At 34.8% G+C, this 13,908-nt stretch overlaps 1 protein-coding gene across 1 annotated transcript in view; it reads right to left on the reverse strand.

The window, feature by feature from the left end:
* Positions 1-13,908, reverse strand: part of LRP1B (LDL receptor related protein 1B) — a 1,532,882-nt gene that overhangs the window by 508,886 nt on the left and 1,010,088 nt on the right. Inside the window, exons 35-36 of the mRNA XM_059927092.1 lie at positions 2,279-2,413; positions 1,570-1,699 (exon numbers count right to left, since the gene is read on the reverse strand). Coding sequence (XP_059783075.1) covers positions 1,570-1,699; positions 2,279-2,413 — 265 coding nt within the window. The remainder of the gene's footprint in view (positions 1-1,569; positions 1,700-2,278; positions 2,414-13,908) is intronic.

Below are 13,908 nucleotides of genomic sequence, written 5' to 3' on the forward strand. Positions count from 1 at the left end.
TATATTAACCTTCTTTGTTTCCTCTTTCACTGTACTTACTGATAGTATGACTTAATTTTATAGCATTTGTCAAGAAAGTGAAGACAGTAATGACACTGGAAAAAGCACATACAACATATAACAAATAGGAAAGAATGTAGATTTTCATGAGAGTTGATTTGATGTTTTACATAGATTGACTTCATCCTAAATCAGTGTTCCTTATACTTGTTTATCTAATACACCTTTGTGTGACCACCATGGCTTCACTTTTTTCCACTCCAAAGGACACCGGAGTTTTATTAACATAAAAAAAACCCACTTTAAAAAACCTCTAAAATAAAGTAATAATAGCAATGCAAGAAACACATTAGTGAGGAGTAATATAAAATTTTATAATAGGACTGATTTTTATTATTGTATCAGTCAACAGCTTATTCCTTACCAACCACTGTACCAAGCTCTGAGGATAGAGAAATAAACCAAACACACATGGCTCTTCTCATCGAGTTTTACTAAAGAATACAGACATTACCCAGTCCAGTGAAAAACAGTGCATAGTACAGTAAAGCAAATAAATATAAATAAGCAAATATAATTTATAAAAATGAAAGTACTAGGTGCTTTGGTGTCATATAACAGAATGTCTGTTTGCAAAACCAGGAAAAGATAAATAAAATTTATCAAGGTGAAAGTAAGAAGGAGAACATTGCAGGTAAAGGGAAGAAGCTGTTCAAAGACTGAGAGTGGAAGAGAATAGGAAATATTTGAAAACATTTCAAAAAACTAAGTTCAACAGAGACGGAGATAGCAAAGAGGCAGGAGCAGGAGTTTGAGGCTGAAAATTTACATAGGGCCTGATTAAGAAGAATCGTAACAGAAATTTTGGACTCTGGTGAGGTTAGAAGAGCAATCGGGAAGTTATTGCAGGGGTATCTGTGTAGCGCAAAAACAGATTTAATCAGGGTGGAGGTAGTGAAGATGGAGGGTGGTAGATTGATAATATCTAGAAGAAAAAATTCAGCAGAATTTGGTGTCAGCTTGAATTCATTTCAATGTTAGATATGTACAGTTTGGGTGTCCAAATGGAAAAATGGTACTGTCAAGAAGACAGGTAGACATACTTATCTGGATCTCAAGAAGAAGAAGAAGAAGGAAAAAAAAAAACTTGGGATGAACATGTTGATATGGCAATTATAGATACATAAATGGAAATTGAAGCTTTAGAAATATTGGAGAATGAGTTTGGCTATCAAATGGTTCTTTCATTCATTCGGCAAAAAATTGAGTACCTAATATGTAAACAGTTCTAGGGCAGAACTTTAAAGTGATAATCTAGAAAAATGTTGGTGTATCATTTGGATTTACACACACATTAAAGAATGGCATAATATGAACCCATCAAATATGTACTGAAATATACATGACAAAGTGAGAATAAACTTTTCCTTCTGCTTAGGTAAGATATTTTTGAGACTTGTTTCAGACATTATGACTAAAAATAAATATTAATATCAATTTCTAGATTTTTCTTTTAACGAAATTTAAGTCACTTAAAACCCCCAAAATATATGTAAACGTTAAATTTACCCTTTTTCTGGGTGCACAGCTATAGATCTTGGTTGATCCAGGCCTTGGGAAATAATTACATAACGAAAAGAGCCACTGAGTCTTGCAACTTCAATTAAGTTGAAACCATGATCCGTCCAATATATGTTACCTAGAAGAAATACAAACATGTTTATAATACAATTATGAGAAAAACTTATTAATTCAGTGAAAATTAACTTTCTGAGCAGTCACATGACTATTAAGAAATCATTTACTTCCTATATTCTTTTTTAATATGTGCAGTTCCTAAGCAGAAAGCTATAAATAAACTAATATGCAAATACTTAATCTCACATGTCTATGGTCTATGGTTTAAACCATATAATGATACATTTATATGTTAAAAATAAATTGAAATTTCTCTCACCTGAGGAAGGGCTCTATTTTCATTTTCTACTGGCTTCAGGCAAAAGAGAACTTTTAACACTTTTGTTTACCAGCCTCGTGGGGCTCTCAGGAGATCTGGGCAAAGTTAATACTACATAATCTACTTCTACATAAAAACACTTATCCAAAGGCTCAAAAGCATTAGAAAGAATGAAGCCAAAAGCAAAAGAGGCTATTTACCCCTGTGGCTAGAAGTACAAAAAAAAACCTGTTATGAGTCAGAAACAGCATTTTTATGAAGCAGATTGAGCCACTAACAATATAGGTGTGAAACAAAAACAGAGAAAGCCATGGATGATACCAGCAATCCAGTCAATAGCTATCCCTTCCACTCTTCCCAAGCCATTGGTGATGATATCTTCTTTCCAAGTCTGATCTCTTTTAGCTCGGCTAATTTTATTGAAGCCCATGTCTGTCCAGTAGATGGTATCATTTTCTACGGATAAAACAGAAAGAAAAAAAACATACACAAACACACTATAAAAGGTATCGATATATGTATTAGGAGCACATTGCTTCAGCATTTTGGGGGTTATCATCCTGGTTGTGCTGGAGTATAAGTGTTCTTCAGGAAAATTTACTAATAAAAATGGTAAGAAAGATATTAAAACCACATGAGAGAACCTAGTCAAATGTTTTAAAGCATTTTTGAAATATATGTGGAAATAGTCTATCACATCCTTTTTTTTTTTTTTCCTTCATTTTCCTATTCATTTTAACTCAATAAATAGTTATCCCCCATGAATTTGCAATCTTGATATCAAACCAAATTATTTTGGACTACAGTTTTTCTTTTAACATCTATTCTTATGTCTGAGTTCTCTACATATAAAGAGAATACTACTGGGGATAATCAACAAAGTCTCAAAGTAGAGAGAGAATGGCAAGAAACATAAGGGCATTTTAAATATATCAAGGGTGTTTTATGTATAAGGTCATTCAAAATGTATAAAGCCTTAAAAATACCTTATCAACTAATTATTCCTTCTGAGGTACTAGTTTCCCAAATGTCAACTACAAACCCTGTGCATTCTTTATCAAACTCTCTTTGTACAAATGGGCTTAAGAATACTTGAAGAATGGCTCTATGCTATCATAGAGTCTTTAAATAACAGTGCTTTTTGAATATTTGAATGAAAAATGTGCCTAAAGACTATAAATGAAATATATGTGCATGCATATTCATAAAGGGTAGCAATTATAGATCAATGATGTTAAATACAGCCACTAGAAAGACACTGGGGACAAATCATTAAATAATAAATTTGCCACCAACTAAGTAAGTGTTTGTGTTGTGACCTACATGGCCATTTGAAGAACAAATCCTTTAAGACCAATATAATTTCCATCTGGCACAGAGACTATGGAAATAAAGAAAAATCAATTAGCATAATAAAGCCATTTATCAGTAAGTTTGGGGATTCTGTTTCAAATGAAATATAGTCTAAATTCTACTACCTGTCTGGGGAAGAATTCCAAATAGCCCCTGTTGCCAACAATGGTTAAGTCAGATACACACTTGCGTGAATCAGAGCAGAGATACCATTTCCATATATATATCTGGAAAGCAAGGACTTGTTTCATTTTTCCAATTTTGTCAAACTATCAGTTGATATGTTTTCATGATTGAAAGAGTGAATCAATCAACAAAAATAGCATCATTTTTGTATAAATATTAAGTATTATATGAAGAGTCCTATTCTCTTCTGCTAACATTAGATCCATATATCCAGCTGCCTACATTGTATCTCCACTTGTATGTAAGAAAAGGCAATCTTGATTGCAAAAGACAAATTTTGGATTTCTGCCTGAAACATACTTCTCTCCCAGTCTTCCATATGGCAGCTCCCCATGCCATGGTGGTATGATGGAAGGCACCTCCATCCTTTGTTTCTTGGGCTAAAAACCTCATATTGTCCTTGATCACTTTTCCTCACACTTCACATCTAATCCATCACCAACTACTCTCATCTTCAACCTATAACCAAATATTTTGGCTCTTTTTATTCTTCTTTCAAATCAGATCCCTCATCCCACCACTTCTCACACTCTCTACTTATAACATAATCCAACCCATTATTAACTCTTGTCTGAAGTATTGCAATAACCTCTAACTTAGTTCCAGCTTCCACTTTTGCCTCAGGACTCCCTTTCCTCATGAGCCTTTTCTCTACTGAGGGTCCACTGTCACCCTATTAAAAAGTAAATAAGATAATTTCTCTCCACTCAAACTTTCTAATCATTTTCCATCTCATCCAATGTATAAGTAAAGTTCCTTCCCAAGATCTTCAAGATCTACCCACATCCTTCAAGTCTCTTTCACCTACTATCCTTCTACTCTCCCCCCTCTAGTAATAAGACCTTCCTTGTCCTAAAACAAACCAAATGCTGTTCAGTCTAAGGCTCTTTACATCACTTTTTCTTCTGCTTGGAATGTTCTTTTCCCAGCTATCTGCACAGCTCTGTCTTAGCTCAAATATTCCTTCTTACTGAAACTTTCCCTGACTACTCTCCACAGAAATTATTTCCTTGCCATGCTCCATTTCCCTTACAAACCTATTTTTCTCTGTAGCGCTTATTACTGTCAAACACATTACATATTTATTGGTTTGTTTGTTTAGTGTCTGTATTGTCTCACAGAAATATAATCTCTTTGAGGGCCGGGACTTAATTTTGCTCACTGCCTGATCCCTGGCACCTAGAGTAGTGCCTGGTACATAGTAAGCTCAAAGTAAACATCTGGTGAATAAGTGAATGAATGTGGTGTGCTGTACAAAGACTGGTTGGGAGGGTATACAAGGAAGACAAAGCTCTTACTGTGAGAAACTTTATAAGCTAATTAAGGAACAGAAGGTATGCACATGAAAAATGACTAACAATTCACAATAGTGTAGCAGGAGCAGCATATAAGTAGTAAAGACAAGCATTTTTATGAGTTCAAAGAAGACACTAACAACAGTCTTCACAAGTATTAGAAAAAAGGACACTAAATATTTATGTGACCGTTAATTTTCTATTTCTCTCTAATAGTTTTGCCAGTCCTGCAAAATTTTATTTAGTATAATTAGAAAGCATTTTTTTCACATATGCCACTACATCTTGTGCATACTTTCATTATCATATTGAGCTGAAATTGCATCTTTGCATTTCTTCTTAGAAATTGACTGTGAGATATATCATAGGTAGGGACTACAATAGAGCCAACATTTACCAAGGCAGTCACAAGTGCAGTACACATTTCATGAATATTCACTATGTGAATAATAGATTAATTTGTAATGCTGAGGCTATCTCTACATGGTCAAATCCACTAGATTACAGCACTGAAAGAACGGAGATGTTTCTTCATATTCTTTTATTACTTATATTTGGGATATTAGCAAGCAAATCAATCATGTAGTGGTGCATTAAGGACGACCAAGAGGATAGAATAATTAAATCACTCATTCTCATCCAAATCTCCTTTCCTTATTTTTCACATATACATTGCACACCTCCATGCTCTAAATGGAATAAGTTCGCTAAGATATCAGAATATGTCTTCTAATATCTGGGAATATCTGTAAAATACACATAAGGTAGGTCAAGAGTGTTTTAATTGTAATAGAATAAGGTGGAAAGATGATAAAATTTTACAACAAACCTTAAAGATACAAAGTGGAAATACATATAAAGACAGAAAGGGAAGAAAGACTATCATAACTGCGTTCTGACACTTATTCCAAAATATGATTTTTTTAACTTTAATTATCCCCATTCAACGGATACTTACAAAATACTTAGTGCATGCTAAGCATCCATATAGGCATAGGAGTACGGTGTTGAACATGACGGTCCCTGAAATCGTAGATTTTACTTCTGGAGTTGAATTTAAAATAAACTATCCTAAGACATATGACAATAAGTAACATATAATTATAAATTATGTACCTATTTTGGACACTCAGATTGTGTTCAATTTCTGGCTATTATGAACAATGATATGAACATTCTCATCCGTGTCTTATAGAGGACATACAGTGTCACTTCTGTTGGGTACATAAACAGAGGTAGAATTGCTGAGTCATAGGATGGCTTTAGTAGGTAGGGCTTATTTTAATACATTAATACATTAATTAATTATCTGAAACAATTTTCCCCGAAATTATAATCTACACTATAGACCTTCTACAACTACTGTTGAACTCCACCACCCTCTTCATATCTGGCTGATTCAACCATGAAGACCTCCTACTACAGAAGAACATGCAAGAAATTCTAGATTCTCTCATTTCCAGGGACTAGCCACCATGCTTATTTACCTTGGTTCATAGTGTTTACCTTGTTAGATAAAAAAAGCAAATGACTAGAGTAGTATGCTTAGTGAAATAAGTCAGACAGAGAAATACAAATACTCTGTGTTATCATTTAAATATGGAATCTAAAAAATAAAACAAAAGAATGTATATAGCAAAACAGAAATGGACTCACAGATATAGAAAACAAACTAGTGGATACCAGTGGCAAGAGGAAAGTGGGGAGGGGCAAGATAGAGGTATGGGATTAAGAGATAACTACTATGTATAAAATAGATTAGTAACAGGATATATTATACAGCACAGGGAATTATAGCCACTATTTTGTAATAACTTTACATGGAGTATGATTTATAGAAATATTGAATCACTATGATATCTATCTGAAACTAACATAATATTGTAAATCAACTATACATCAATAATAAATAAATAAAAATATGTAACTAAATGGGCACGGCTGTATTCCAATAAAATTTTATTTACAAAAAAAAAATTACTTAAGGACAATTCCAAAGTACTAAAATTTACAAATTTGACTAGCTCAATTTATCTACTCAGTTTTTTTGTTTCTATCCTGCTGGACCCATTATACTCTATCCCATACTTTAAAAATAGACAGTTATGCTCAATCCCAAAAGTTAACTTATGGAGAATTCTATACAAAGTGTGTTCTGGTTTCTTGATAAACTTCAGTGTTGGGTTCTAGAGAATGTTTTACCTATAGCTATTCAACTATTGTCAACAGATACACTCCTTACGACCTTATAGAGAAAGCTGTCAGGATTCTGTTGTTATATTTTTAACTTTTGTTTTTATATACAGATAAGATTTGGCTGTATGGATCCAATACAAGCTGTTGGTATCAATGCTTACACTGAACCTGCACTTTAACTCTGCCGCAATCAAAATGAACAATGTCCCTCGCCCCACTCTAACCACCAGCTCTTACTTGGACTTCAATTATTTGCTATCACTTTCAGGTGAGCTGGCGGCTGACACCTTTCTCATTTTAAAGTCAAATATAAGCATTCTCCATGTGTTTACTGGCTTTTTAACATTTTTTAATTTTTTTGCTACTTATCAGCAGTGACCTTAACAGGCCCCAAAATAAATTGTTTCTACATTCTCAAAGGCTGCCTTAAAGCCACACATCCATTAATTCCTCTAGTTTAGCTAAGACTATGGTTTCCAAACTGATTTTTATTCTAAAACTTTGACAGATATGACAGTTACCTCTAATTCAAACTCTGTTTTTTATACTTTCAAAAATCATCTTCTCTAATATTTGGAAAGAAGACACTTTGTCATATCATTCCTGTATTTTCTAATCATCATGTGCCTCAATGTAATATTTTGTTTCTGTTCTGTGTCATTTCAGCCCAGATACAGGACTCAGTTTTTTCTCCTTAATCCATGTCTTACTCTCCCACCCATATCACGTGCAGAACTATACATACAAGCTTGAAATACAAACAGTGCAATAGAATTCATGGAGGCATGGGATATGAAGATTTATTATCGCAACATAAAAGCTTCAAATTGAAAATCAAATGTCCTTATTCTAAAAGGTGCCCTGGCCACCCCACCACAGGCTTTTTTTCAGCGGCAGCTTCATATTGGGCCCCAGCCTCACACCTTATCCTCGGCTCCTTCCCTCCTCTCTCATCTCAATTTATCATTCCCTCCCCTTTCTGGTTAGCCACTCATCAAAAAGAAGCCCTCTCTAATCATTGCTCCCATTCTCAGCAACAGGTCAGCCTTCAAATAATTTAAATTTCTTAGCTCTCAAATGGCTGGCTGCCCATTAGAATTGCCAGGGGAAGTTTTAAAAGAATACTGAAGATGCAGTCACGCCTCAGAGATTTTAAATTGCTTAGTCTGGGGTAATTTGCAGGTTGAGAATTACTAGTTCACCTGTCAAAGGTACAGATAAGAAGAAAAACACTTGTAATTTAACAGGGTCCAAGATCTTGAGAAGCAGATTTCTATTATAAAATGCTACTCCCCACCACATCCCACCGTAACCCCCATTACAGTCTCATTGTTATTAATGTCTCTTTGCCAAAGGGATTTTCAAGAGGAGAAGGGGGAGAAAAGAGCTTGATATAACCTCCAGAATATCAGCTTTGTGGGAGGTATTGTTTTTCTCCAGTTTGGGGAGGGCTTTAACTTGAAAAAAAAAATTAAAAAAAATTTGTTTACTTGATTCTGATATGCCACGGGCCCCAGATCTGTTAGAAATTACTGTTCTTCAATCTATGCCTGAATCAGGTCAAATTATAAGGTAGTTTATAGGGAGATTACTTTGCTTTGATCCTTCTCCATTCCCAATAAGCTGGCTTTTACTGAACTATGTTTGTATCCTAGGCTACAGGTATGTATTCTTTGCTTGATTTGCTTTTTTTCTTTTCTTTTTCGATTATATAGACATTGTGAGCCCTGAAATTGATTATGTTCCTCTTCCTGCACTGGTTGTTAGAAATATAAAAATTAAATTTGCTGCAAACTTCTAGCGAAAATATAGAGTTTTACAATGTGATTTTATCTCTCGTTTCATGTTTCTTTTTCCCTAATTTTTCTCTTGGCACTCATTTGTTCCATCTTAATTGTTCATCTCATTGAAATTACTGCATTTTGGGGAAGCTACATAAAATGATTCTTAGAACTAGGTAAGATATTATATATATATATAAAATATATAAAACATATACATGTTTTAATATATCAAATCGTATGTTATAGACAAGTCACATCAAAGTTGAGTAAACACACTCTAGGGAACAACTAGGAAAATTAAGAAAATCCAAAGCAGTGCAAGAAAATGTTAAAATTATAGTTTTTACTTTTTGTCCCTTATCCTTTTAAAATTTCTATTTGGGTATATATTTTATAATGTATTCAGTCATAATATGTAATATAGTAATAATATATATTCTTTATAAGTAAATAATTTTAATAAAATAATAACTAACTAACTAAATAAATAAAGAGTGAGATCTCTTTTTGTTTAACTAGTAAGTTGTCTGATAAAAATGAAGGGTTTAGTACTACCAGTGCAGCTGCTACTTTCCAGTCGTGCCCCATTTTTGGCACACTCTGTGCCATGGTGCACCAGTTGAAACCTCTGGAGCAGACTATGATGCTATAGAAACTGAGAGGAAAGCAAGGTCGAAGTCAAGGTCATCAGGGAAGATTTCATGGAAGAAGTGAGGCTTTGGCTGATCCTTGAAGACTGGAGAGCATTTGGATTGGGAGAGATGCACAATATAGTTCCTAGAAACCTAGTTTAGAGAAAGAACCAATTTAATAAATGCAATCACCTTCGTAACAGGAGTGGGGGAACAACAAGATCATTTCAGGAAGAGCTGTGAACAAAAGCTGTGACGACAGCCAGTTCTGAATTATCAGATGCCTGGGAACAGATAAGAATTCAGTTGTACTTTCTATTCTTTTCCAGTTTTGAAATCATTTTTTCAAATATTTTGCAGGTTAATAATGACCCAAGTTCTTGATATTCCATATTAAAAGGGATTCAATAATAAAGTGCTAATGAATTACATTTATTTCTTTCATTTTGAGAAAGGCAAATCAATACAAACACTAATGGGCAATTTTCCTACAGTAACAAATCAGCAAGAACTCCATCTTGTGAGTAAATAAAATAAAATCTGCAGACTTCAAAGGTTTTAGATATCTTAATCCCCTTAAGGTACAATGTTATGAAACTTTAGATAATGTACATTCTCTTTTTTTTTTTTTTTTAAACACCTTTATTGAAGTATAATTGCCTTACAATGGTGTGTTAGCTTCTGCTTTATAACAAAGTGAATCAGTTATACATATACAATATGTTCCCATTTCTCTTCCCTCTTGCATCTCCCTCCCTCCCACCCTCCCCATCCCACCCCTCTACGTGGTCACAAAGCACCGAGCTGATCTCCCTGTGCTATGCGGCTGCTTCCCACTAGTTATCTATTTTACATTTGGTAGTGTATATATGTCCATGACACTCTCTTACCCTGTCACATCTCACCCCACCCCCTCCCCATATCCTCAAGTCCATTCTCTAGTAGGTCTGTGTCTTTATTCCGTCTTGCCACTAGGTTCTTCATGGCCTTTTTTTTTTTTTTTTCCCTTAGATTCCGTATATATGTGTTAGCATACTGTATTTGTTTTTCTCTTTCTGACTTACTTCACTCTGTATGACAGACTCTAACTCCATCCACCTCATTACAAATACCTCCATTTCATTTCTTTTTATGGCTGAGTAATATTCCATTGTATATATGTGCCACATCTTCTTTATCCATTCATCTGTCGATGGACATTTAGGTTGCTTCCATGTCCTGGCTACTGTAAATAGAGCTGCAATGAACATTTTGGTACATGACCCTTTTGACCTATGGTTTTCTCAGGGTATATGCCCAGTAGTGGGATTGCTGGGTCGTATGGTAGTTCTATTTTTAGTTTTTTAAGGAACCTCCATACTGTTCTCCATAGTGGCTGTATCAATTTACATTCCCACCAACAGTGCAAGAGGGTTCCCTTTCCTCCACATCCTCTCCAGCATTTATTGTTTCTAGATTTTTTGATGATGGCCATTCTGACCGGTGTGAGATGATATCTCATTGTAGTTTTGATTTGCATTTCTCTAATGATTAATGATGTTGAGCATTCTTTCATGTGTCTGTAGGCCATCTGTATATCTTCTTTGGAGAAATGTCTATTTAGGTCTTCTGCCCATTTTTGGATTGGGTTGTTCGTTTTTTTGTTATTGAGCTGCATGAGCTGCTTGTAAATCTTGGAGATTAATCCTTTGTCAGTTGCTTCATTTGCAAATATTTTCTCCCATTCTGATGGTTGTCTTTTGGTCTTGATTATGGTTTCCTTTGCTGTGCAAAAGCTTTTAAGTTTCATTAGGTCCCATTTGTTTATTTGTGTTCTTATTTCCATTTCTCTGGGAGCTGGGTCAAAAAGAATCTTGCTGTGATGTATGTCACAGAGTGTTCTGCCTATGTTTTCCTCTAAGAGTTTGATAGTGTCTGGCCTTACACTTAGGTCTTTAATCCATTTTGAGTTTATTTTTGTGCATGGTGTCAGGGAGTGTTCTAATTTCATACTTTTACATGTACCTGACCAATTTTCCCAGCACCACTTATTGAAGAGGCTGTCTTTTCTCCACTGTATATGCTTGACTCCTTTATCAAAGATAAGGTGACCATATGTGCGTGGATTTATCTCTGGGCTTTCTATCCTGTTCCATTGATCTATATTTCTGTTTTTGTGCCAGTACCAAACTGTCTTGATTACTGAAGCTTTGTAATATAGTCTGAAGTCAGGGAGCCTGATTCCCCCAGCTCCTTTTTTCGTTCTCAAGATTGCTTTGGCTATTCGGGGTCTTTTGTGTTTCCATACAAATTGTGAAATTTTTTGTTCTAGTTCTGTGAAAAATGCCAGTGGTAGTTTGAGAGGGATTGCATTGAATCTGTAGATTGCTTTGGGTAGTAGAGTCATTTTCACGATGTTGATTCTTCCAATCCAGGAACATGGTATATATCTCTCCATCTATTTGTATCATCTTTAATTTCTTTCATCAGTGTCTTATAATTTTCTGCATACAGGTCTTTTGTCTCCTTAGGTAGGTTTATTCCTAGATATTTTATTCTTTTTGTTGCAGTGGTAAACGGGAGTGTTTTCCTAATTTCACTTTCAGATTTTTCGTCATTAGTGTATAGAAATGCAAGAGATTTCTGTGCATTAATTTTGTATCCTGCTACTTTACCAAATTCATTGATTAGCTCTAGGAGTTTTCTGGTAGCATCTTTAGGATTCTCTATGTATAGTATCATGTCATCTGCAAATAGTGACAGCTTTACTTCTTCTTTTCCGATTTGGATTCCTTTTATTTCTTTGTCTTCTCTGATTGCTGTGGCTAACACTTCCAAAACTATGTTGAATAATAGTGGTGAGAGTGGGCAACCTTGTCTTGTTCCTGATCTTAGTGGAAATGATTTCAGTTTTTCACCATTGAGGACGATGTTGGCTGTGGGTTTGTCATATATGGCCTTTATTATGTTGAGGAAAGTTCCCTCTATGCCTACTTTCTGCAGGGCTTTTATCATAAATGGGTGTTGAATTTTGTCGAAAGCTTTCTCTGCATCTATTGAGATGATCATATGGTTTTTCTCCTTCAATTTGTTAATATGGTGTATCACATTGATTGATTTGCGTATATTGAAGAATCCTTGCATTCCTGGGATGAACCCCACTTGATCATGGTGTATGATCCTTTTAATGTGCTGCTGGATTCTGTTTGCTAGTATTTTGTTGAGGATTTTTGCATCTACGTTCATCAGTGATATTGGCCTGTAGTTTTCTTTCTTTGTGACATCTTTGTCTGGTTTTGGTATCAGGGTGATGGTGGCCTCATAGAATGAGTTTGGGAGTGTTCCTCCCTCTGCAATATTTTGGAAGAGTTTGAGAAGGATAGGTGTTAGCTCTTCTCTAAATGTTTGATAGAATTCGCCTGTGAAGCCATCTGGTCCTGGGCTTTTGTTTGTTGGAAGGTTTTTAATCACAGTTTCAATTTCATTACTTGTGATTGGTCTGTTCATATTTTCTATTTCTTCCTGGTTCAGTCTTGGCAGTTTGTGCATTTCTAAGAATCTGTCCATTTCTTCCAGGTTGTCCATTTTATTGGCATAGAGTTGCTTGTAGTAATCTCTCATGATCTTTTGTATTTCTGCAGTGTCAATGGTTACTTCTCCTTTTTCATTTCTAATTCTATTGATCTGAGTCTTCTCCCTTTTTCTCTTGATGAGTCTGGCTAATGGTTTATCAATTTTGTTTATCTTCTCAAAGAACCAGCTTTTAGTTTCATTGATTTTTGCTATTGTTTCCTTCAATTCTTTTTCATTTATTTCTGACCTGATCTTTATAATTTCTTTCCTTCTGCTGGCTTTGGGGTTTTTTTTGTTCTTCTTTCTCTAATTGCTTTAGGTGCAAGGTTAGGTTGTTTATTCGAGATGTTTCCTGTTTCTTGAGGTAGGCTTGTATTGCTATAAACTTCCCTCTTAGCACTGCTTTTGCTGCGTCCCATAGGTTTTGGTTCGTCGTATCTCCATTGTCATTTGATTCTAGGTATTTTTTGATTTCCCCTTTGATTTCTTCAGTAATCACTTCGTTATTAAGTAATGTATTGTGTAGCCTCCATGTGTTTGTAGTTTTTACTGATCTTTTCCTGTAATTGATATCTAGTCTCATAGCGTTGTGGTCGGAAAAGATACTTGATATGATTTCAATTTTCTTAAATTTACCAAGGCTTGATTTGTGACCCAAGATATGATCTATCCTGGAGAATGTTCCATGAGCACTTGAGAAAAATGTGTATTCTGTTGTTTTTGGGTGGAATGTCCTATAAATATCAATTAAGTCCATCTTGTTTAATGTATCATTTAAAGCTTGTGTTTCCTTATTTAATTTCATTTTGGATGATCTGTCCATTGGTGCAAGTGGGGTGTTAAAGTCCCCTACTATGATTGTGTTACTGTCGATTTCCCCTTTTATGGCTGTTAGTATTTGCCTTATGTATTGAGGTGCTCCTATGTTGGGTGCATAAATATTTACAATTGTT

This window comes from Balaenoptera ricei, chromosome 7, assembly GCF_028023285.1.
Source record: "Balaenoptera ricei isolate mBalRic1 chromosome 7, mBalRic1.hap2, whole genome shotgun sequence".
Lineage (NCBI taxonomy): Eukaryota > Metazoa > Chordata > Mammalia > Artiodactyla > Balaenopteridae > Balaenoptera > Balaenoptera ricei.